Source organism: Calidris pugnax, unplaced genomic scaffold, assembly GCF_001431845.1.
Source record: "Calidris pugnax isolate Ruff unplaced genomic scaffold, ASM143184v1 scaffold81, whole genome shotgun sequence".
Classification (NCBI taxonomy): domain Eukaryota; kingdom Metazoa; phylum Chordata; class Aves; order Charadriiformes; family Scolopacidae; genus Calidris; species Calidris pugnax.
In genome coordinates this window covers 2,558,233-2,583,345 of record NW_015090880.1, presented here as the reverse complement: position 1 = coordinate 2,583,345, position 25,113 = coordinate 2,558,233, and the positions used below count along the sequence as shown (strand labels likewise).

General features: G+C 43.3%; 1 protein-coding gene across 1 annotated transcript in view; it reads left to right on the top strand.

The window, feature by feature from the left end:
- CNTN4 (contactin 4) overlaps window positions 1-25,113 on the top strand; it is a 373,607-nt gene that overhangs the window by 284,383 nt on the left and 64,111 nt on the right. The window contains exons 10-12 of the mRNA XM_014946726.1: window positions 9,338-9,474; window positions 11,041-11,170; window positions 15,073-15,223. Of these exons, the coding sequence (XP_014802212.1) occupies window positions 9,338-9,474; window positions 11,041-11,170; window positions 15,073-15,223 (418 nt within the window). The remainder of the gene's footprint in view (window positions 1-9,337; window positions 9,475-11,040; window positions 11,171-15,072; window positions 15,224-25,113) is intronic.

The following is a 25,113-nucleotide window of genomic DNA, read 5'->3' as shown; positions in this document are numbered from 1 at the left end:
ACGGAGAGAAATTCAGTGTTTTCGCCCCCAAAATACTCCTGAGGGCCCAGCTTCTGTTAGCAGGGAATATTGGGTTGAACCCCAGAGATGACAAGAATGTTTTTGATTTATAGTAATTTTGCTACAGAAAAAGAGTTTGGGAATCAACCCTCCTGGCAAAACTGGATTGAATTTGGTGGGTAATGTAATTCTTTTTAAAAAGGCCTATATAGGGATGTTTTAAAATTGGAAATATTTCTAAAGGACATTTTGTTTAGAAATCAGAGCTTTTGGGGCTTCCATTTTAAATGAAAACTTCTTTTGAAATTGAGTAAAATATAAAATTGAGTAAAATATAAAAACGAGAAAAATGTTAAAAAGGAGAGAAATAGCAAGAACACAGTGAAATCTTTCATGTTAAGGAAAGAATCTGGGGTTGATTCAAATTGGGTTTTTTAAATTAAAAGATTTGAAGATTTCTTTTTCTGTTCATCAAACAATGCACGTTTCTCCTGATTTTTCCCATGTGGACAGTAAATGAAAAGACTCATCATTTGTGCAGTTTTGCTCAACCCACGGCCAATCCTGCCTTCCTTGCAAAAGCAGTAAATCGAGCCTTTGGTATACTCCCACCATTGCATATATTAAATTATCATCTAATTACCGTAACGAATTTCCCAGTCTGGATGCCGTTCCTGGATGACTGCAAATCCTACACAAAAGCTGCCACCGTGGCTAGTGCTGGTTTTCACACTCAGGATGGCATTTCGGTGAAGAAGCTCAGGGTTTGGTGGGAAGGGGAGCGTCCTCCTCTTCTGTTTTTGCTGCTGGGAACTATCTTTACATCCACTTTTCTTCCTGCGAGCGGAGGAGTCCCTGTGCAGAGGTGTTTGGCTGCCGCCTCTGCTAGTTACCGGTTTTTAAAGAAAATTGACTGAAATATTGTCCTTGTTGTCTTGAGGATGATGAGTTACTCGTTTATTCCATTTTCAAGGATAGCTTGTGTTTGGCAGACATTTAGTGCTGAAAACAGATCTTTTAAAAAACGCTTGCTTTCTGTAAGCTGGGCTCTGGAGTTTCAGGTGGCAGTGACATTTTTTAAGGGGAAATAACCCCACAAACATTTTATATGAATAGTCAAAACTTGAAAGAAAGTGATTTTCCGTAATCATTTTTCTTTTTGAAGCTGAGAAGTGTTATGTTGTTGTTGGAATACAACTGTAATGTTGGCAGAGCTTTTCAGGTGCCTGGTGGTGGGTCGGGGCTGGCTCCTGGAGAAGGGAAAGCTCCGGAGGATGGGATAGGGATGGACAGACAGATGAGCCACCTGCACGTGGTGATGGGCTCTGTCACCAGGTGTGCCCTGGAGATCACAATCTGGCTCTTAACGGCTCCTTTAAACCCAGTTATCTGCCTCTCTGCATAGTATAAAACAACAGAAAAAGGAAGAAAAAGAAAATGAAATTCCAATTTGCCTGCTCGCTGTAGATAACCCAGCGTTGCCTCCGCTGTCTGCTGCTTTCAGCGCTCCTGGAAGTTGTCAGGGAAGGTTGACTTTTGCTTTATTTCATTCTTGTATCAATGTTTATTTTTTCCTCCGTTAGCATATCAGTGACACTGAAGTTGTTTGACATTCTCGTTGCAGCAGGAAAGGTTAATTAAACATGCAAGATCTGTTCTTCCTCCATTTTCTGCGCTTTGAGCCCCTGCAACAGGCTGTGTTTTATTGCTCTCCAGAAGCATTTGTTCTGAGTGCTGTGTGTCCTACTTGATAGATAGACCTACACGATAGAAACCGTGTTAATGTTAATGCAATTATGGTGACTTATACGTGTTACCTTGACTGTTATAACTCTGAACGACATATCACTTGTTTTCTTGCCGTAAGTCTCTTGTTCTGTCTGCCATTCCTAACCAGATACCACCTCCCTCAAATTAGCTCCTGAGAACTAGCAAATTAAACTGCAGAACATCATCTTCTGCAGAACATCTTCTTCTGTGAGGACAGGCTGAGAGATTTGGGGGGGTTCAGCCTGGAGAAGAGAAGGCTCCAGGGAGACCTTAGAGCCCCTTCCAGGCCCTAAAGGGGCTCCAGGAGGGTTGGGTAGGGACTCTGGATCAGGGAGGGGAGCCCTAGGAGGAGGGGAAAGGATTTGACACTGAAAGAAGGGAGATTTATATGAGATCTCAGGAGAACTTCTTTGGTGTGAGGGTGGTGAGAGCCTGGCCCATGTTGCCCAGAGAAGCTGTGGCTGCCCCATCCCTGGAGGGGTTCAAGGGCAGGTTGGAGGAGGCTTGGAGCAACCTGGGCTGGTGGGAGGTGTCCCTGCCCAGGGCAGGGGGTGGCACTGGATGATCTTGAAGGTCTCTTCCAACCCAAACAGTTCTGTGATTCTTTCCCACCCTCATTTAGCAGCCATAAATGCACATTGTGCTGCGTTCCTGACTTCACAGCCTGTTCCCCATGGACCAGTGAAATCCCTTTGGCTGAGGCAGGTGAGGTCCCTGGCATGGACATGGCTGGAGCACATCCCTGCCTCGGTCCTGGCTGCACTGACACCTCTGGTTTGGGTCTCTGCTTCTCCACTGAGGTTGGCAGTGAGGGTCCGCACGCCGTCAGCCGGGTGTTTTGATCCGCAGCATTTCGGAAGCGCTCCCATTGACCTGATTCTATTTTTAATCTGGCTGCTCATAAATTTTAAATTTGATAACCCTCCGCGAGGCTAAGATTTATATCCTGAGGAAAAAGCAATGCCAACAATTTATTTATTTTTTTGGCACGAGTACAGTAAACAGATTACCTCAGCTAGCTAATTTAAAAAGAAATTGCCTTTTCATTCATAAAACCAGCCGTAAGGAGATGCTTATTTATTGTCATTACTCTGCTCTGGTGAGACCCCCACCTGGAGTATTGTGCCCAGCTCTGGAGCCCTCAACATCAGAAGGACACGGACCTGTTGGAAGAGGTCCAGATGACCTGAGGATATCATGCAGATGCTGGGAGGGCTGGAGCCCCTCTGCTGTGAGGACAGGCTGAGAGAGTTGGGGGGGTTCAGCCTGGAGAAGAGAAGGCTCCGGGGAGACCTTACTGCGACCTTCCAATATCTGAAGAGGGCCTACAAGAAATCTGGAGAGAGACTTTTTACAAGGGCAGGTAGGGATAGAACGAGGGGTAATGGCTTCAAAGTGGAAGAGGGGAGACTGAGATTAGATATAAGGCAGAACTTCTTTGCTGTGAGGGTGGTGAGAGCCTGGCCCAGGTTGCCCAGAGAAGCTGTGGCTGCCCCATCCCTGGAGGGGTTCAAGGCCAGGTTGGAGGGGGCTTGGAGCAACCTGGGCTGGTGGGAGGTGTCCCTGCCCAGGGCACAGGGCTGCAACTGGGTGATCTTTTAAGATCCCTTCCAACCCAAACCATTCTATGATTCTATGGGTGTTGCTTCATTCATATTGATTTTAGATGCCGTTCCAGTCAGACCTTCCTTTTTCAGACAGACAGTCGCAAACCAAAGGTTGTCTTGAGTGTAGGACAAGAGGGAATGGGCAGATGCACAAGCACAACCAGCTCCTAAGACGTTGTTGTGGCTGCTCATCCCTGTGCTCAACGCCTTTCCCAGCATCTCCAGCCTGAGCTCATCCAGTCCCTGCCCAGCACCTTGCCGGGAAGCCAAGGCCAGGAGGAAAAAATTGCAATTAAAATGGTTTCTAAAAGTGTCAGCGCAGCAGCATCCACATTAGCAGAGATACAGACTTATTTGTAACTAATTACAGTTGTTTGCAGCATTTTGTAAGATATTCAGCAGAAGCCGTTTAATTGGCTGGACCGCTTTTCAGATTAAATACTTCTCAAATCAAAGTCCCACCAGGAATTTATGTGGCTCCTTAATTCTGCAGTGAAAAGAGTCCCCCTATCATCAGTAGGCCTGTGTTTTATTTGTGCCAAAGCTACTTTATGCCACTCTATAAAACAACCTCAAAAGTAAATCATGTTATGCTCTTCATTATGGCTGGAGGTCTAAAAAGGAAATTTGTGTAAGTGAAAATCAGGGAGTTGCACGTCTCTACTCCACTTAGGCCCCAGATCACAAATAATTTGCTGAAAATTCAAAGCCCTTTGAAATAAAATTAATTTCTGGACTGATAAAAATTCAAGAAAAATCACATAAATAGGACAAATATGTATTATTATTAATTATAATTTACATGCCTCGCTAGAAAACCCAGTTTTCTGCCTGTTACGCAGATAAATTACCAATTGATTTCTCACCTTCAAGCCTCTCCTTGTTCATTTTATTTGAAGTTCCCAAATCTTGGGTCGTTTCAGAATACTGTACCAATTTAACTCTTGGTTAACCACCACTTAAACACTTTGGCAGCAGCCAAATCTTTCCTTCCAGAAAGGAGCAGTTGGGTTCAGGAGCAATCATCACAGTGCCCACTCTCAGCTGAGGAAAATCACTGCTCAGAGGGGAGATGCCTTGACTCCTGCCAGTGGAATATGTATTTTCTCAGATTTTAGTGTAACTCTTGAGTTTTGAATAATATCCTGCCCAAGAGAAGTTTTGCCTCCGAACAAGTTTGTACACAGAGAGCAGAAATGTTTCTCCTCCACTTTTCCTTTTCCAAGGGATTGCTGGAAACCTGCTTATAGAGAAATCAATTTTTAGGAGATTCAGAAAAAGTGCTCAAATTATTATAATTTTGCCTTGGAAAAATAGCTCTGCAGCAGAAGAAGCAAAAATAGAAATAGGTATGAGAATTGTTCAGGCTACTTATAGAGCACCCCACATCTTCCTCACTCCCCTGGGGCGCTGCAGCCTGGAGCGTCAGGGATAAATAATAACTAAATCCCCAAAGATGGGTCTTTATGCATGTGTCTGTAATACCTAGTCTTTTGGTGCCTGGAGTAACTGGGGAGAAAATCATGTAACGGTGCAGAATAACTTACAGAACAGGAGGTAAATAAGAGGTAGGGGCAATTTAAGTAGTGTTTATCAGCTGGGTTAACTCCTTCAGGTTTTCCTCTGTTTCTTTTCCTGTGATATTTAGTATTTTAGTCCCAGGCAGAAGCCCCAGGCTGGTTCATTACGGGCAGAGAGGCTGAAAGGAGACATCCTGCCCAAGTGGCAATACTTGGGGAACTTTCCAAAGAGGCAGAGAAATGGAGATCACTGAGGTGTGACATTCAAGCAGGTGACTTTGGTGGAGGATTTGAGAGCACAGCTTGGAGAGTTGTATAGATTTCAAATAGTCCTTAATTGGCAACAGAGGTCAGGAAGAAGGGATTAAGAGGAGGAAAGGAAGAGGAGAGGAAAAGCGATAACCTAAAGTCTGGTTTCACATTCCTGTGATCATTGGTCAGGATAACAAATTAGGGATATATGGGTTGTGTTTACGGAAGGTATATCCCCATTTGGACCAGGATGATGTGTGCACAAACCTTATAGACTGGCTGCATTCTTTATTTTTAATTACTCGTGTATTTTTCCCATCTGTTTTTCTTCTTACACTTGGCTTTCTGGTCTTTAGACTTTTCTGATCCTGGGCTCGGTCTCAATCTCCTTAGAATAGATATAGGAATGGACAAGTCGTTCAGGCTTTCATCTGCCATTAATGATGAATTACACAGCCTGCACTAGGTCATCAGCTGCTAGAAATTGGCTTAGGAACACTGAAATCAATATACGCCGACTGAGAATTGGATTCTGTATATGTATTAGTACCTCATTTGCTTTAGTCTTTTTGGTTATTTTGAGCTTGCAGGCAATGGCAAAGTCCTACAGATTTATTTCTGGTTTATTTCTCACGTTGCTCCCATCATTTTTGGGGTTTGCTACTCATTTCTGAGGCGATGCATCATCACCAGCTGTGTCATTTCATTTTCAAATGCCTCTTAGGATGTGAGTTCTGGTCCAGCTTTCCAGTTCCCACTTTTGCCTTTCAACTTATTACAGAGAAGGACAGACTCATTCTGGATTTTTTAGCCTTAGAGAAGTAAGAGCATATTTGCACATACTTTCCCAGTCACCTGCTTTAAAACGCCCCACTTTGCATTGGTGAAGACTGGGAAGAGATCAAAGGTAAACAGAATTTTTTTCTAACTGCTGCCATCATTTTTCTTCTGCCTCCCATGAGAACGAATTCCAGACAGCCCTCATTACCCAGGAGGTGGGATATTTTTCTTTAAAACTGTCCTTATGTAGGAGTCATGCTTATATTTTTAAGCTTTTTCTTCCACTTTATTTAGCATGTAAATTTTTTCTTGCAACTCAGATGAATTCTTAATCAGCTTCCATGTAATTTTTTTTCTTCAGTACAAGGTTTTTCCTCCAAGATGTTTTCAACCAAGGCCAATAACGTGTAAATACTCCAAATACGGCCAAAATATTTCTGAACCCATCGTATGAAAGAATTCCTCTTTGCTTAGCATCGGTGAAAGGATCCAAAGGACTATTTCTAGGATACTACTACCAGTCACAAATTAAACCTTGTCATTATCTCGAATAATGTCGCTATATAATGTTGTAGCATGGAGTGGTTTCATAATCTTATTTGAATTATTTTAATTATCGTGCTTGAAATCTTGTGTCACATTACCATGTCTTGGTATGATCCCCAATGGGAAGCTGTCAAATTTCATTATATTATGGCGACTCTCATTTGGTGGCTCCAACATCTTTGCTACGTGAGCCAACCCTTGTGTATTACTCAAGATTAAGTCAAGAGCGTGCCTGCGATTCTCTGAAATGAACTGTTGAAAGGAGAGGTTGACCTAATTAGAAAAGTCTCCCAAAGAGCAGCAGAGAAAGGAGCTGCCGTGAAACAAATGATTCCTCTGGTTTTCACTCGGATTTATTTTTGCCCTATTGTGCTCGTTCTGTAGTTGTCTGCAAAGGTTTTAGGATAGAAAACTTAACCAGTTTAAATAACGGCACGTTTAAATCTCAGCACCATCCCTCAGGGCAGGAGGGCAGATTTGTGACCTGCAAAATGCAGCAGAAAACCGGACAGGGAAAGTCTTTCCCTGCCTTGGGTGAGAATTTTCCTTATTTGAGGAGTTTGCCTGAAATCAGGATAAGTATTGAATTTTCTTTGCTCCTGACCTGAGAGTTTTCTTTCTTTTCCCATAGCTTACCTTTATATGTTATAGAGCCCACCTTTCATGGGTTTTCTTGCTTTACAGGTTGCTTTCAGTTGTCTCATCTGTATTTTTTTGCTTTCACGTGGGAATTTGGTACAACAGTCCTGCAAAAAAGAGCTCTTTAACAGTATCATAAGACTCTCTTCAAAATTATGACTTGAATGCTGTTAGAATAGTAAATATGTAAATTCATGAGTAATTTGCAAATGTCCTTGAGCCACTGAACCTGTTGCAGTTGCGCGGGGTGTCTCCGTTCAATGGAACTGTTAAAGTTCCAGGTGAGGGAATTGACTTTCATCTTCCTACATGTAAAGGCTTTCCCTTTCCATATCTCTTTAGATACAGATAATAAACAAGCTTAAAATATTACAGGGGCAGAAGGGGCAGTTGAAGAAGTAAACACCATTTCCCTCTTCTTTTCAGTTGCTCCTTTTGCTTCTGGGCTGTCGTTACATCCAATTTGCCTTTCTGCTTTTTTGCAAGTCTGTCAGGGTTTGGAGTTAAGCTGCTGTGCAAGACTTAAGGGAATTGACTTTCATCTTCCTACATGTAAAGGCTTTCCCTTTCCATATCTCTTTAGATACAGATAATAAACAAGCTTAAAATATTACAGGGGCAGAAGGGGCAGTTGAAGAAGTAAACACCATTTCCCTCTTCTTTTCAGTTGCTCCTTTTGCTTCTGGGCTGTCGTTACATCCAATTTGCCTTTCTGCTTTTTTGCAAGTCTGTCAGCCATTGGAGTTAAGCTGCTGTGCAAGACTTAACTATCTAAAGTTGTTACCTGTTACCTTAATTTTATTTTTTTATCTGATTACATGGGAAAAAGTATTAACCAGGTTCTTGGAGACCTCTGCTGGTAATATCTTCCTACTAAGTCTCTCAGATTTTCTTATGTCAAAACAGGGCAAATGACTACTAAAAACCTTCACGTCGCTCTCTTTTTGATGGGACTTTCTGAAAATTGTTGTAGCTGTATCTGGACAGATGGGGTTTGAGAAGGTAACATACCAAAGTCAGAGGTTTTGTATGGTCTCCAAAAACACATGACAATTTTAGTGGAATTTGATTTGCATGTGGAGACTGGCTGAACTTAAACTGTTTTGCATGTGGAGACTGGCTGAACTTAAACTATATTAAAAAAAAAAAAAACAAACAAAACAAAACCCAAACTTTGATAAAAATAAGTGAAACAACTGAAAATATAATCTCATGAATGTCTGAAACCTGTCAGTGCCAGTTTTCACCTAATTCTACCAGAATGTATCTCCAATGTCTTTTTTTTAAAACTTTCTAGGTTTGTTCAATGTCACTAATACATTTATTGAGTCTAAAGATTTTTCATGCACGTGGAAGATCTTCCTATGACAGGACTTGTAGGTATGGCCCTGATCTAAGAAAAGACTGAGAATTTGGACCTAAAATAGTGCCTATAACCATGCAGGCCTAAATTACTGGAATAACCTTAATTTCAATGCAGAGATAGTTCTAAATTCCAAGTTTTGAAGTTGGATGCTAAACTATAGAGCTTTGAAGTCTAAGTTGTATGGATCCTGACAAAGAAAATGTCTCTGAAGGACCAGGGGTCTAACAATGCAATTTATTCCTTGTATGGATCCTGACAAAGAAAATGTCTCTGTTTGAAGCACCAGGGGTCTGACATTGCAATTTATTCCATGTGACAGGACTTGTAGGTATGGCCCTGATCAAAGAAAAGACTGAGAATTTGGACCTGAAATAGTGCCTATAACCATGCAGGCCTAAGTTACTGGAATAACCTTAATTTCAATGCAGAGATAGTTCTAAAGTACAAGTTTTGAAGTTGGACGCTAAACTATAGAGCTTTGAAGACTAAGTTGTATGGATCCTGACAAAGAAAATGTCTCTGAAGGACCAGGGGTCTAACAATGCAATTTATTCCTCTGGGGCAGCACATGAGCTGTTGCTTTGTACAACAATCAGGATTTCTGAAGTTTTTTCCTAAAGTTTTTTCCTTTTCCTAAAGTTTTTTCATTAAAAATAAAATGGGAACAGGTTCTGATCTTGCACGTGCCACCTTCAGAAAGCAGAACTAGACTCAGGGAAAAAAAAAAATCATTAGCAATTATTAAGCATGTTATTAAATCCAACTTTTAAATGTGCTAATAAGGAAATTTGCTTCTACCTTGAGAGCATGCTGCTGGCTCCAAATATGAGGTTTTTTTCATTCCTTCTGCCTTGCAGCTCAGCCCAACTGGATCCAGAAGATCAGCGATGCCCACGTGGCCATGGAGGAGAGCGTGGCCTGGGAATGCCGGGCCAGTGGGAGACCCAAGCCCTCCTACCGCTGGCTGAAGGATGGGGAGCCCCTGCTGCCCCAGGTAGGCACTGGGGAGGAGGTGCTCAGCGATGCCCACGTGGCCATGGAGGAGAGCGTGGCCTGGGAATGCCGGGCCAGTGGGAGACCCAAGCCCTCCTACCGCTGGCTGAAGGACGGGGAGCCCCTGCTGCCCCAGGTAGGTGCCGGGGAGGAGGTTGGTGCTCTCCTGCTCCACCAGCTTCTCATCTCCACTCTTGAAATCTCCCCACTGTGTAGGCACTTCCTTGCTGTGCCTGGTGGGCGCCACTGTTACTTCACAGGTAGGACCTACAGCAGGTCTGTGTTCAGAGGTTCTCCCTCAAACGAAGGACCCACGATACAAACCTAAGGACATGTTCAGAGGTTCTCCCTCAAACGAAGGACCAACCTAAGGACGGAGAGATCCTTGTGAAGAAGAGGGGGTGGCCAAGTGGCACTATGCAGTCTGCGGCCTGAAAATTATTGCCCCAGATTCATTTTTTTTAGTTTATGGTGTTGTCCCAGTTTGAGGGTCCTTGTGAAGAAGAGGGGGTGGCCAAGTGGGACTATGAAGTCTGCAGCCTGAAAATTATTGCCCCAGATTTGTTTTTTTTCAGTTTATGGTATTGTCCCAGTTTGAGGATCAAAATCATGACAGATATTTAGGTGAACTTTGTGTTTCTGCTGCTCTCCAGCAGCATTCCCATTCCTCCTGCCAAGCTAGAGGGGCATCGCTCAGTCCTGTGATCCCCCCCGGTACAACCACAAACTAAGACAAGTCACCAAAGCATTGCTTTCACAGTACCCTGCATTTATTTTTCCCTGTCACTTATGGTGAAAGAACATGGCAGCCCAGATTTGATCAAACCCCAATAAAGATTGCACAAACATTAAATTTCCACCCTAAGGCCAAGTAGAAGGCCAATAGTTCTTTATATTTCTATTTTTAAATGGAGAAACTCCTCGGGAGGGAGGGAACACTTTGCTGTACTTATTAAAATTGATACCAGGAGCTCCATATCCTTAGGCTGACAAATGATACCCTGGTCTTTTGTTCCACACACTAATTTTACTTGTTTCACGCTGGTCACTAGCAGATGGTCTTGTACTTAAATCCCGTTAGTGGCTGATATGAAGTAAAGGATCATTAAATTATTAACGTCTATATTGTTTCCAGTAAACTGTAGAGGATTTGAAGTATTTCTCTCCGTGCTAGCTAAGATGGTAGCCCATCTCACTAACCTTCATTGCCATTTATACTCGTAATACCATTGTTTTAAGAATACAGTTGCCTGTGATATGCCACTATGGAGCAAAAGTGCATTTTTTATTCAAGTTTATCTACTTGAAAGGGATATTAATCTAAACAGTTGGGGTATTAAATCAAAGAGAAGCCAAGGGTAAGTCCTCCATTTTAAATTTCATTTACCAACTACTGTGTTGGTTTTACCATTTAGTATCTAACCTGACTTAATTTTAGCTGGCAAAGAGATCGGAGCATCCAAATTCTTCCTGTTACCGCTACTTTTTTTGTGCACCTCGGTGGGATTACGTTCCAAGGAGGGATCTCCCTGTTTACTTTTTTATTTGTTTCCCTGCTTTCCTGCAGGGCAGAGTTCAGCTGGAGCAGGGCTCGCTCACCATAAGGAACGTCAGCCTGTCGGACGCTGGCATGTATCAGTGTGTTGCAGAAAACAGGCACGGCGTCATTTTTGCCAGCGCAGAACTGAGTGTCATCGGTAAGTGTAACCTTCCTGAATGCTGCAAACCTTCCAAAACCAGCAAAGCCTTCACCCAAGCTGGTTTAGCTAAGTTCCAGCATCTGAAGCAGAAGAGCCACTGAGGAACTCTGATAACGTGTTGGTTTCAAGTAGGGCATGAAATAAGAACTTGAGAAAGTGGATAGACAGAGAATAGATTTATTTTTTATTTTTTTTTTACATCTTCCCTTATTCTCATATTCATCCAGGTGATTAAGCAGGGAGAGCTGAGCAGCTCACTCACCTCTTGCTGGTTAGAAACACGTTGTGGAGACACCCAAGTATTGCCCCAGTTCAGAGCGTACAGGCCTGTAGCTGCCTGCTCATGGGCTGCAGAGACTGACCTGACTCTTGAGGAAATGGTGAAAAACCATGTCTGAAAAGACCTTTTACCATTCTGATGGCAATCATAACACTCCCGTCCCCAACCCTCACCAAGAAAAACAACTTCTGCCCCACCTGTTTGCTGTACACCTACTCTGCTTGTCCCAGTTAACATCAGGAAAAGATCCTGTGAATCCAAGTGGTTAAATACCTGGTGGGAGGGGGCAAAGAGAGCCAGGCCCAGTGCCAGGAAAAGAGGCAACGGCCACAATCTGAAACACAGAAAATGCCATTTAAATGTAAGAAAAACTTTTTTACTGTGAGGGTGTCAAAAGCTAGAAGAGGTTGCCCAGAGAGATTGTGACATCTCCGTCCTTGGGGATACTCAACACCCAACTGGACATGGCCCCGGGGAACATGCTGTCACTGCCCCTCCTTGGGCAGGAGTGGGATGGGACCATCTCTGAAGGTCACTGCCAGCCTCTGCTGTCCTGGAGTCTCTACCCCATTTGCAAATGTGACAAGTGACAGACCTGGGAACCGATACATCAGCGTAGATATTCTAGTTTCAAAGGGTTACATAGAATTCATGATTACAAAATAGTGGTTGAGTTGTTTTCAAAGCAAATGCTCTATAACATCATTCCCGGCTTTATCCTGAAGAGCAAAGCATGAGGTCTTTTCTGATTATGGCACTTTCAATATTTGTCATTTTTTATCAGCAGAAATAGATGCCTGCATAGAAAAAAAAATATCATTTGAAAGATTATCATTGTTGTTGTTCAAGAAAAATACAGTAATGCTCAATAAATTGGGCTTCACGGTGCTAAGATATATTGGACGTGTTTCTGCGTGAAAGAAATCGAAATAAACCCACTGATGCTTTTCCCATCTATTCAAAACCCTGGTGGAAAGGAGCCTTTGGGAGGAAGGCAAGTCTCAGAAGACAGAGGCTCAGCCCTCGTTGGCGGGTACCTCCAGTGCCTCGTAGTGAAAGGAAAGACCTTGGAGAGCCTGCTCTTAAAAACCTGCCAAATAAATTTTATTTGGCTGAATTTTCATTTGGGTCATGCAATCTCGCTTCTGTACTGTGAAAAGTACCAAAAAGGTGTGCTGTAGATTAATTTCCATGGATCTGTGATTTTATTTGGCATATTTTTAAAGAAAACCAGCATGTTTTCCTTTACACTAGAGTTTTCAAAGGAGGTCAGTATTCTGAGCTCACTGAGAAGTGTTAGCTTTTGAACAGATCTTCCTGAGTAGAAAAATGGTTATTTTAAAAGGTCCTGGAGTTAAGCACTTGAAATGATTAAACACCACTAATAGCAAGTGAGACTTATAACAAAATTAAGTGAAAAAGAGAAATGGAAAATTACAGACAGAGCTTTTCTCAGAGTGATTCTTCTCTATTGTTATTGCCAATTATATTGCCTGGAGTCTTCAGCTCAAACCAGGATCCTGTTGTGCTGGGTATTGTAAAAACGTGTAGTAAGATGCAGTCATTACCTTAAAGAGTTTTGAGGCTAAATGTTAAAAAAAAAAAAAAAAAAAAAAAAAAGAATGATGGGCTTAGAGTGAAAGAAAAGTAATTAAAATCCTAATTTTCCAAACAAGGTGTGAAGAAATTAAATGCATTACCCCTGAAGTGGCCCAAGGAAGTTGTGGGATTGCTGAGAACTGAGCCCAGAGATTCTCAGTTTCAGATGACAACGTTTTGAACAGCACAGAATAAAACCAGTATTGTGAAACTCCTCTACCTGACACGGGACTGAGAAGGAAATAGCGAATAACTCAAAAAAAACCCAGTGTAAACCATTCATTACAGGGCTGGAAATAACAGGATTATTCAAAAATCTATTTTGCCCATAAATTTTGGAGAATCATCTGAGAAATTCTTTCCAGAAATGATACTGTACTAATTATGATAATATGATATAAATAATAATCCATCTGATTTAGGGTGCGTTGGTGGGAAGTTGTCCTTGGGATGCCTCCTTTCACTTTGAAATGTTTTACATGGCCAGTGTTGGTTTTCAGATGGCTCTTTTATAGTCTTTAATAACTTAGGTGTTTTCCTCTGTGCTAAAATGAAGTCGGCCATCTATGATTAGACATAAAAGACAAGACAGGTCAGAGATTAGTGAGCTCTGATTCATGAAACTGGAAGATGAGATCTATTCGATCATAAAGCCCATCTCATTATCAGTGCAGGATTATGTTTTATTCAGCTCTTCGGCGGCAGGAACGATCTCCCAAAGAATTGGGGCAGATGAGACGCCCTTAAGAAAAATGAATTTGCTCTCTGTACCACACGGCAGGTTTTTTTGTCTCCCAGCTGGTTTGGGTGAGCTTTAGATCATTTTGTGGAGCATCAAGCAGATGCGGTGCACGGTGATCTAAACTCTCACCTCCCAGAGCACAGCAAGAAGGAAAACCAAGGAAAATCCTGCAAGTTGGGGGGATTCGGGGATGGGGCAGGAGGCACAGGGTTCAGGCACGCAGCCAGCAAAGGGGAGGAAGAGAATCAGAGGAGACCAGGCAGAGTTTGCTGCCTCTAATCCATCAGAAAGTAAACTCCTGCCAGCAAAGACGTAGCAAGCAGGGCAAGAGTGGTTCAGAAAACCCTTAAGCTGCCTCACCTATCTGCTTTGAGCTTTCTGTATTGAAAAAACTAATTGTCCCACTTGATATAAATAAAACCTTCTGGTCATCTTTGGGGAGTTCACTACCAGAGTCAGTCTAGAGGCCGCCGTCTCAAAGCTCTGCCTGTCATCAGGTCCCATCAAATAAATCATTAAAAATCCTTTGAGGGCAGGATTCAGAATCCAGACAATCTTCTGCCTCCACAGACTTCCTTACAGGCAGGCTGCAGACTGTCTGCAGGGCTTTGGTGGCTGCCTCAATGAATATCTTGACTGTTTTTCACAAATAGAAGAGTGTACCCTGGAGGGATTAAAAAAGATGATTTGAGAATGCCTTGTACCTGGGTGCCTACTTAAGCCTTGCCTTGTTTCGCTTGGTTCAGGACCTGGCTGTGTCCAGGACTCCCACCTTTATAGCATTAAAGTAAAAGACCCAGTTTATGCAACAATTATGAATATAAAGCATAAAAATGTCAGCTCTTCTGGAAATATTAACATTTCTGATTATGTGAGCTCTGCATTAGTGACAATTTTCCTGTGTGCTGCTGCTCTGCACGGGGCAATGTTTGACAAAATGATGATCACGCTGTTACGACACTGAAAAGGAAATACAGTCAAAGTTTCAGGCAGGCGTAGTTCTTGGAGGTGCTGCCCCGAATAAGGTGTGTGTGACACCAGGTTTCTGCTGCCTCCCGGGGTTACTGGTTTCTGAGGTCTGAGTGTGCATTTCTAAACAAATGAAGAGCTGAAGGTGCCCGTGTGCCCCATCCGTACACACACATACTTCATAAAGTCAAATAATTAAGGAACTGCAGGTGAGAAACAGCCCTGGAATATTGTAATGTTCAAAAAAGCCTGACTTTGGTTTTCCCAGAGGCAATTCTGATCTGTATTTCTTTTTTTTTTTCCTTTCAGCCGTCAGTCCAGACTTCTCCAAAACCCTCTTGAAAAAGTTAACTCTCGTTAAAGTGGGTGGTGAAGTAATCATTGAGTGTAAGCCGAAAGCTTCCCCCAGACCTACTTATTCTTGGAAGAAAGGAAAAGACATCCTAAGAGAAAATGAGAGGTAATGTCTTAAAGTAACCATTTCTTTCATTAGCTTGCTCCAACCCAGGGGCTTTCAGCAATGAAAACTAAATTTGTCATTAATAGCTTCCCAAAATTGACTTGCAAATAAACGTGAAAACAGCTAGTGTTCAGTCTCGAGGAGCTGGGGGTGAGATTTCTATTCCCATTGTGTTCATCCCAGTCTCTCTGCACTATTAAAGCATCCCTGCCAAGAACCTGATAAAGATACATTCTGAAAAGCAAGTATTTTGCCTCTGCTTTGCTCTAAATAGCCATTGTTTTTCAAAAAGTTTCCCAGGAGATAAAACCCTCTGCTGCAAATTACACTGCTCTGGTGCATTACTCAATGTCCTGCAAACAGGAGTTAGTTGGGGTCAGTAATTAATTTGGCAGTCCTAATGCCTGGCCTGGAGACGGCTTTTTCAGACTGGCCAAGTCATTTATTTTTTTTTTTTAATTTTTTTTGTCAATTCAAAAGGAGAGCATTAGTAGGAAGCAGGAGCCTACCTTAGGAATTCGTATGCATGGTTTTGCAGTGATTTGTTGTTGACTGTGTAGAGGTGCCAGTGTGTTACCTGTCCCACCTGAGAGGGGTCCTTGGAAGTCCTCCAAAATACAGTGTGCCACTTGGATTGATGGGAAAAAATCCTGTCCTATTAGTCAAGGTCAAAAAAGCCAGAAATTATAGGAAATTGTTATTTTGAAAAGCTTAAACCCTTTAGAGCTGTTCTTTTGTCTTGGAAAGTCTAGTCTTGCTCCATCCAACCTACCTGCCTGTAACGGACATTGAAATATATAATATGGTGATGTATACAAGTATGCAAAAAAACTTAGTTCATTTAAAGCTAGATGAGAAAAATAATAAACAACCTATTTCTGACTTCTTTAGCTCCTGTTACCTGGTCTTTACAAAGCTATTGTCTGTGGACTGTTCGACTTTGCCTCCTGGGATAAAAAGAGTTGGGTGATCAATTACCCAGAGCTTCCTCTAGCAGCCAGCGTACAAAGCTGTGCCAGGTCAAAGTTATAATAGCTCAAGGTGTATTGATTTTTAAAACTGAAATAACTTGCTCTTCTGGTGAAGATTGTGCAAAGGATGGGAAGTATTAAATACTGGAAGTTTTGGAGTGTCAGCCCCACGAGGTCCCATCCCTCTCCCCGTCCTCGCTCCACAGTCTGTAGCTGAAATGTGCTGTTTTCTCTGATGCTGCTCTCCTGGGCACGGCACGGTTCTTCCTCCTCGTTTTAATTTAGGAGTGAGAGGGGAAGCATTAGTTTATCTGAGCAAGGGCTTAGAAAGGGAAGGAAACGCGAGCGCTGTGTTTCTCGCTCGGTCACTGTGGTGTGATGCTGACAACAAAGTTGTTTGGTGTTTTTAGTGCTATTCTCTGATCTGCAAGCGATGCAGTAATACAGCAGAAATCGTAGAATCGTGGAATTGTCTGGGTTGGAAGGGACCTGGATCCTGATTTCCAAAGGAACGTGGCTCATACACTGGGAGCATAAGCCTGGGTAGTAGCTCGGGTTGCCTGCGCGTTTACTTCAAAATAACTTTTGAACTGGTTGGTTGAACTGGCTGGGGATGTTTCAGCTCGTTTCCAGCATGATTTAGGAGAGGAAACCTCAAAACCATAAGGTTTCTTCAAAGCTTTAGTCAAATAGGCGGCTGGGAAAAGGAGATACTATTATTTTCCCCCAGTGAAACCCTGTCACCTGAGGTCATGGCATGGTGGACATGAGAGAGTCCACACCAGAGCACCCTGAAGGGTGCACACCTCTGTGTAAGTAGTGGAAGGCTGTACCTACAGTGTTTTCCTGACCAACCTTTTCCTGGGTCATATGGGTGTGAATATAGTCATAAAAACTTGCTAAATAGCATATACCTTGCTCTCTGCTGGTCACAGTCCCCCTGCCCGGGCAGACGTTAGGCTGGGAGGACGGGTTGTGAGTCCAACGCTGGTGGCAGCGATGGGCTGGCTCCTCCTGCTCCCGACAGAACCGGGAGCCTCCCAGCCAGGCACCGAGCCCTGGGTGGGAAACCAGACGTGAAATGTGCTCAAGCAGGTGTGAAATTTTCTGCTGCTTCAGCCCAGGGGTTTTTCCGCCAGCCGCATCATCCAGCGGGGCCGGTCTGGCAAAATGTCTTAATGAACACCGCTCCGTTGACTTGGCAGTTGGACCTATTTAGTTCTTATACGCAGTCGGTTGTGTCTCCCGTGGGCATGAGGGTGTTGAATCCTCGCCATCGCCTTTATTAACCACTCCATCCTTGCAGCCTGTACCTGGAAACTGTGTGAAATGCACAATTAGGAGATTATATTGTCGTAAATGATCGTGGCGTTGTTCGTCAGCGCTGGCTGACTTCACAGGGGTAGGAGAGGCCAAGTGCCTGGTCCTCTGCTTAACGCTGCTGTATTTCTGGTTTCATCAGTTGCTGAAACATTATCTCCTCTCTGCCGTCTTGAGGGACAGTAGAATTGACTGGAGTCCACTCCTAGTACCTCTCTACACCCACACTTAGGTGCGGGCTTCAAACAAGAACTTTCTTGGCTGTTGAAAAAATCTGTTGAAATGTAGGAAGAAAGATGCCAAGAAAAGCTGTTGTTGAAATCTCTTTTTCTAGGGCAGAAAACAGAACTTTGAGACAGGTGTGGGAGATGAAACTTAAATGAAATCTCTGGTTAAACTGATGTTTCGAGTTTCAGAGAGGCACCTGAACATCTGGATACTTCTCCAAACTGAACTTGATCGTGTGAAGGTTAATCAATATAGATGGTCCTCCCAGTTCCAGCTAGAGTTAAAAACAGCATTAACGTGTCAGTCCTTGCTTTGAATTCTGATGTGCAGCCTGACGGCTACCATGGCAATGGCTCCAGCAATTCTCCTGGGGCTTCTGTGACTTTTCAGATGGAGTTTAATGTTCAGGACTCCTTGCTGGAGCCAGAAATAGTGTAAAGCACATTTTGCTGCCGGGACTCTTGCTCTGGAGGCTACTGCTGTCCAGGAGGCAAAACTTAAGTGTGTTTTTCAGTGTTTGCCCAGAGGGCAGAGACTACCCTGGAAAAAAAAAACCAAAACTTTATTGTTTTAGGTTTCCTATTGTTCTCTGGAGGCTGGGGCAGTGTGTGCTGCACCCCTAATGAATCACCTGCCCTGAAGGTATCTCTTACTGGTGGTTGAGAACCGCGCAATTGTGTTATTAGAAATTCTGCCCTGGGGTACAATTACATTATTGCAGTCATTAAAGGCAGTTCATCTCCATAATAATGGAAATCCTGCCTTGGAGGCCTAATAAAAGGTTAGTAGCCTGACTCCAGAAGGTAAATTTTATATAGAAACAGCTATAGCACAGATACAGATATATTGCAAATGCTGCTCAGAAACGAGGACTGTTTCTATACAGGTAAAGATACAGAGACCATTTTCTGTCCTTGGTCTTCCCTTCACGTTTCAGTGCAAAACATCTGTTAGACTCTGTGGGAAAGGTCTTCAGTCCCATTAATGCCACCCAATATGAAGCAGCCTCATAGGGCCACTGGTAGAGCATGAGCTGGTGAGTCTGCTGCCTGCCGCAGGAGCTCCCGCCTTCCACGCCAGTGGGACAGGAGACATGACCAAAATACACTTTTCCTCTGGGAAACCTCGCTCAGGAGCAGCAGATGCGTCCTCCAGGCCACAGTATTTCCCATTTGTAACAATTATTTCCTGGCATTATGTTGTATATATTATTCTTCAGCAGGAGTAGGTGGGGAAGTCACGGCAGCCAGATTGTTCTTGCAGGATTTTGTTAATCCTCTCATAATAATTCAATTACATCTAATGCAACAACGCTAGATAAATTTGTTACTGAGACTAGTGCTTTAAAACCTTTATTCTCAGGTGATCTTATCACAGAAAACTTTCAATTTCTTCATTTTTATGGCGCGGCTCCCACTGAGAACTGTGCTGGGTTGCGGGTGTGAGCAGTTCATCCTCGTGGTGGTGGAAATCAGAGGTTGCTGTAGTCACTGGCTCCTTCCCTTTAAAATATGTACAGAATGGTCTTCATTCTTTATGTTTCCTAAAGCTATTGGAAGTTGCATTTACCCTACTGCCAGATGTGTGCTCGGTCCAGGACAGAAAAATAATTGTACTTTTGAACCCCAAAACAAATTGCTCTTCTCCCGTTCATGTAAAGCCCTTACATCATTAGAGCCGTTTCTTTTCTATGAATATACAGTGTGTGCAGTGTTTATACAGTTTAATTGTAAGGAAAGAAATTCATAAAAAACAAATGATGTTCTGTGCTGGTAGCAAAGAATGTGAAAGTGTCCAATTAAAGAGCCACTCGCTATGACTTGTATAACAGCAGCATCTGTTATCTTAATTAAACAAGTTTCTGTATAAAGGGACCCTCATACTGCACTTTGTTAGAGCAGGATCTGACCTAGATACTCCAGGCACGCTCGCTGTCCTCATGGAAATTTTCCCAGTTGGGCCCATTATCTTGCAGTCTTGACAAGTTTCGTGATACATGAGCACGCTCTTGCACACACAAAGCCATACTGCTTAAAGCAGGAAGATTTTTTTATTTCTTTTTTTAGCTGGTAGCCAATAAGAGCACAGAAAAGAAGCGTATTGTGGCATTTACCCATTGAGTTCAGCTGCAGAAGCATTTGGAAGTGCAAAGAGTGCCTGGGTAACTCGGGCCTTGTCAAATAACATCCAGGAGAGAGAAACAGGCTCCCAGAAAGTGCTCACAATTTGTTTTAAAAGTGGCTATATGTGCTTCAAGATTTAGGTAATTTAGGTCCAGATTTTTCCAGGTGTTTCGTTGCTGCTTCCCACTGTAGCCTAGAGCCAGAGACAATTTAGGAAGGGCAAGTTCAGTTTTGAAAGTCCTGGTACCCTGGTAACTTCTGAGAAGATGAGGATTTGCGAGATTGAGAAAGAGGAGTGGAAGTCTGATGAGGACTCGGGGCTTTGTACCCATGTGCAAACCCAACCAGAGCCATCCCAAAACCTCAGCATTGTCAGAAGGAGACATGATCATGGTCCACTGGGAAGATCAGGAGCCCCATGCTCAGGGTTGTAGGACACCAGGCAGCTGTAGCTGAAAAGCCTTTTGAGCATAGAATCATAGAACGGTTAGAGTTGGCAGGGACCTTAAAGATCATCGAGTTCCAATCCCCCTGCCCAGGGCAGTGAATGTTAATTTGTTTGTAAAGAAGAACATCACCCAAAGCAGGCCCTGCCAGGTGCCTTGGGGAGGAAGGTGAAGACCACACCACCAGGAACCCAGCAGGAGTCGCTGGGTAAAGGCCAAAGCAGCGATGTCTCCTCCCAGGAGCTGGAGGGATTGTGGCCAAGGAAAAGCAGAAAGATCTCACCTCATTTATTTTTTTTTGTTGTCTTCTGCTCTTCAAAACTGTTCAGACTTCTCTCTCTGGAAGGGGTTAGCCATGGTTTTCTCGAGAGTTCACATCCTCGGGACCTCCTCACAAGGGTTGTTGATTGACAGACCCCTCAGGTATTGTTTTTGTAGCAGGAATTTTAACATATTCACTTTGATGCTATGTCATTTTGAGAAGGAGAAATTGTGAAATCAGACGAGAAGATAAAGGCTTTTCTCTTACTCTTTCAGTGTGTCTTGAGTTTTAAAAGCTGTATAAGTTCCGATTTTTTTATTTTTTTGCCTCAAAAGTCCTAATTAGTGGTTAATTACCTTAAACAGCCAGAAAGCAAATGGCAATAGGACAGACATCTTTCCCGGTCTGGTGCCAGGGTACAAACCACAGTAACATTTTTATACTGATTACTTGAGAGATGAATTGCCAGCAGTGGCTTCTGGGCACACAGTCTAGTGACACCTCAGCAGAAAAGAAAACCTCGAAGGAAGCTTCCTGTCATTGTTTTGCATTAATTGTGTTGACTTTCTCGTGTTCTTTTTTTTTTTAAAAAAAAGCACCTGTGCAATTTCTTTTAAGGCAGACAGGTAACCAAACCATCAATAACTTGTCGAGTTTTCATTACATCCTGCCTAAGCAAAATGAAAAATGACACCCTGCAAATAGCTTTGTGAAGTTTGAATCGACAATGCAGCATTCATCTTAGCTTTCAGAGACAATGGCAGAAGATTGCTCTACTTCACTGGAACATCTGAAATAACTGGTGTGTCAACTCACTTTAACCCATTTTCTGCAAAAAGATAATTAAAATGAACCAGGAATCTGCCTGATTCGGTGGTCAGAGGTATTGGAAAGCAGTCATCTTAGGCTTGATGACCTCCTGTTCATGGACTGTTTGGTTCCCAGCAGAAACTGGGTTTAGCTGTGTCTTCTTCTGGAAGATCACAATATGTTTTAACATCAGCTTGTCGTGGGTGTGTCAACACTAAACGCTTGTAGTTTAGTGTGCACCAACACTAAAACCCACTGATTTGTGTGATCGAAAATGCACTGGTGAAGACTGGTCAGTTTTAGATTCGTAGAATCATAGAATGGTTTGGGTTGGAAGGGACCTTAAAGATCATCTCGTTCCACCCCCCCACCCTGGGCAGGGACACCTCCCACTAGAGCAGGTTGCTCAAAACCCCGTCCAACCTGGCCTTTGCCAAAGTTCTTTTGGGAGTAGGTCACTAACTTGTCCTTGATTCTTAAGGATAGTACATGGACCTGTTTTCTTTTCTTTGTGTGTATCTGGCAAAGACAATAAATCCTGTTGCTTTTGTAGTTTGAGATATCTATCATATGCTTGTGTGCATAACCCTATAAAGGGTCTCTCCACAAAGCTTACCTGTCCACCTGCTTTGCTTTAGCAGCTTTCTGATGATTGAACCGTTCTTCAGCGTTGATAGTAAGTTGGTGATGCCAGTTCGTTCTGGCATTGTCTTTTCCTTCTGTTATTGAGCAACTGTTTCTCGCAAAAGATTATCTGAGAAGTGTTAGAGATTTATTTAGAACCCAGATTCAGTGCTGTTACGTTTTGCATGTGTAAAGTAATTAGGCTGATCCCTAAAATGTACATATTCATTTATCCACTCCTGTAGAACTAGGAAATTGTTTCTTACAAGCAGGCACAACCTGATGTTGAGCGTTCCTGGATGCTGATGAATGTAATCCCAACCTACGCCGAGTTTCAGCTGGTGTTCCAGACACGAGACTGACTCTCACACCTTGCCACAGCCTCCTGTAATATCAGCAACATCTTCCTATTTTTCTAGCAGATGATTTTCAGCGTGGTTTTATTGTAGTATTCTGTGATACACATGTAGGACATCATTGCTACTGCGGCTGCTGCTGGAACGAGCTTGTTCCAGCGGTGGTTTGACCAACCTCGTGGTGCTGCTGTGACTCAAAGTATCCAGAGAAGTCAACGGGCCTGTACCTTGGGGCTTGTGTATTGATTTTAAAAGTAGATCCCTGCTTGCAGAGGCAGGCAAAAGGAGAGGAGGAAGCATCCAGAGAGTCCCATAGAATCACAGAACAGTTTGGGTTGGAAGGGACCTTAAAGCCCATCCAGTTCCCTGGGCAGAGACACCTCCCACCAGACCAGGTTGCTTCAAGCCCCGTCCAATCTGGCCTTGAATACCTCCAGGGATGGAAGATCCACAGCTTTTCTGGGCAACCTGGGCCAGGGTCTCACCACCCTCACAGCAAAGAAGTTCTTCCTAATATCAGATCTAAATCTCCCCTCTTTCAGTTTCACTCCCTGATCCAGAGTCCCTCACCATCTCTCCTGTAGCCCCTTTAGGGACTGTAAGGGGCTCTATGGCCTACCTGGAGCCTTCTCTTCTCCAGGCTGAACAACCCCCAACTCTCTCAGTCTGTCCTCACAGCAGAGGTGCTCCAGCCCTCGCAGCATCTTAATGGCCTCCCCTGGACCCGTTCCAACAGGTCCATGTCCTTCCTGCTCTGAGGACTCCGGAGCTGGATGCAGTACTCCAGGTGGAGTACTGATGCCCCATCTCAGAGGCATCAGACGTCCAGAGCACGGTAAGACTCGGGGACTCCCATGTTTATACATCCTTGACAGGAACGCTGTCACTCACCGCGTGCTGTTAAACAACTGCTGCTCTTCCTGCTGGAGGTGTCTCATCTTTATGATTATTAAATTCACCTTTAGGCACTGGGTGTGTGGCTACAGATTATTTCTCCCTCTTTGTAAAGACATTTCAGGAAGGAGGGAGCTCCCCCTGCGGTGCTGGTGTGTTGGAGGTGGTGGGATCCAGCTCCCAGCCTGGTCCAGCTCCCTGTGCCCACCAGGCAGGTTCCTCTCCATGGTGAGCACGTGCTGCAGCCACCGCTTTCAAAAATAAACGCCGGTAATTAAGCTCCTAAATGCCATTTGATGTGTGGTTCAGACTTGTCCTCCAGTTGAAGAAAATGGTAATAGTGATTTTAGTCAGTCTGTGGCATTTTGAAGGAAAAAATTATAATCAAATATTTCTCCTCTTGGATATTTCCATGATTAAAAGCAAGAAAGTAATGATTTTGCACTTAGGGCCACACTTTAAGAAACACATGTTTAAAATCTAAGGAGGTAATTGTATGTCTACAGGGGGAAAAGGATTCCTAATGAACTTTTTAGACAACCTACCAGACTTGGTGATATTTTTGATGATTATTTAAATATCATTTTTAAGTGATGTAAATGTGTCTTTGGGTCTTGCAAATCTATGTTAATGTCAATTACAAGCGGAGTGGGTAATTTATCTTTGTATTGTGGGCATTTTTTGTTGAAACTAGAGGAAAAGATGTGATATCTCTGAGAGACTATGCCTTTGGGCTTCTGTTCGGATGGTATCAGCTGGAACAAATAAGCTGAGAATGCATTTACTGCTTCTGCTCTAATCTCATGAATGCTTTAGAAATGGTTTGTGTCAGCAGCTGATGCATGGGAAATCTTGCACGGATTTTTTTTTCACAGAAGAGAATAATTTTTATGAGCTTCAATGGACTTCCCTTTAATGCTCATGTTCTCCAAGCCTCCAAAGTGTTTGCTGTAGGTAGAGGGTGATGGCTTGTCCTTGTCGGTGAAGGACTTGTTGGCAAGGGTGGTTGGAAGCCAAAATCCAAATTTGATTCCTTGGATTTCCACTGTCCCTCTTCATAGACTGGGAGAAGTCACTTAATCTCTGTGTCTCCAGCTCTAGTCCCTGCCCTAGAAGAATGAGCACAGCAAAAATTTCACCCAACGTTAGGTGGACACACTGCAGAAGTGGCTTCACAGCACCAGCCGCTTTCTACATGAGATTCACCTCGGGGTGAAAAGATGCTTTGTGGGGAGCAGCCTGTCTCTGCGTGGGTAATTGTTCAGAAAGGGATGTTTTAGTCTTTCATGGGGCAGTTTCCAAGTGTGCTTTGCCTCTCCATTGCCACCAGCAAGAGCTACTCCAGGGGAGAAGTCCTGGGGCTTCAGAGCATCCCTGTCCCTCACCGTGCCGTTACGGCTCTCACGGTTCATGGCCAACGGCCAGCTCAGTCTGTAAAAATAGACTGCAAAGTTGAAGAGCTGTGTTGAAAGGGCAGTTTCCCAGGGGGGTTGGTCTTCATTTCCCACCAAAATCGATGGAAAATTGGCTCTTTGCACCATTGGACCCTTCTAGACTTGGGAAATCTTCCCATATAGCTCAAATTATCATTGCCTCATGTCTAAGGAATGATAGCTGTAAAAATGAGCTTTCCTTTGCTTTACTCAAATCTGCCTCCTCAAATATTTATTTTTATGGCATGGTCTTTCTTACTGTATTTATTTTAATTTTGTGTGTAGTGAAAAAAGAGTGGAAAGGGAGAGAAGGCAAAAGGTTTCTATTATTTGAAATTCGCCACAGCCTCCTCGTTTCCTTCAGGGTCCCTAGCAGTGCTTGTGTTTGGTTTTCATTTGTTTCTCCCCCTTATCAGCATCCCT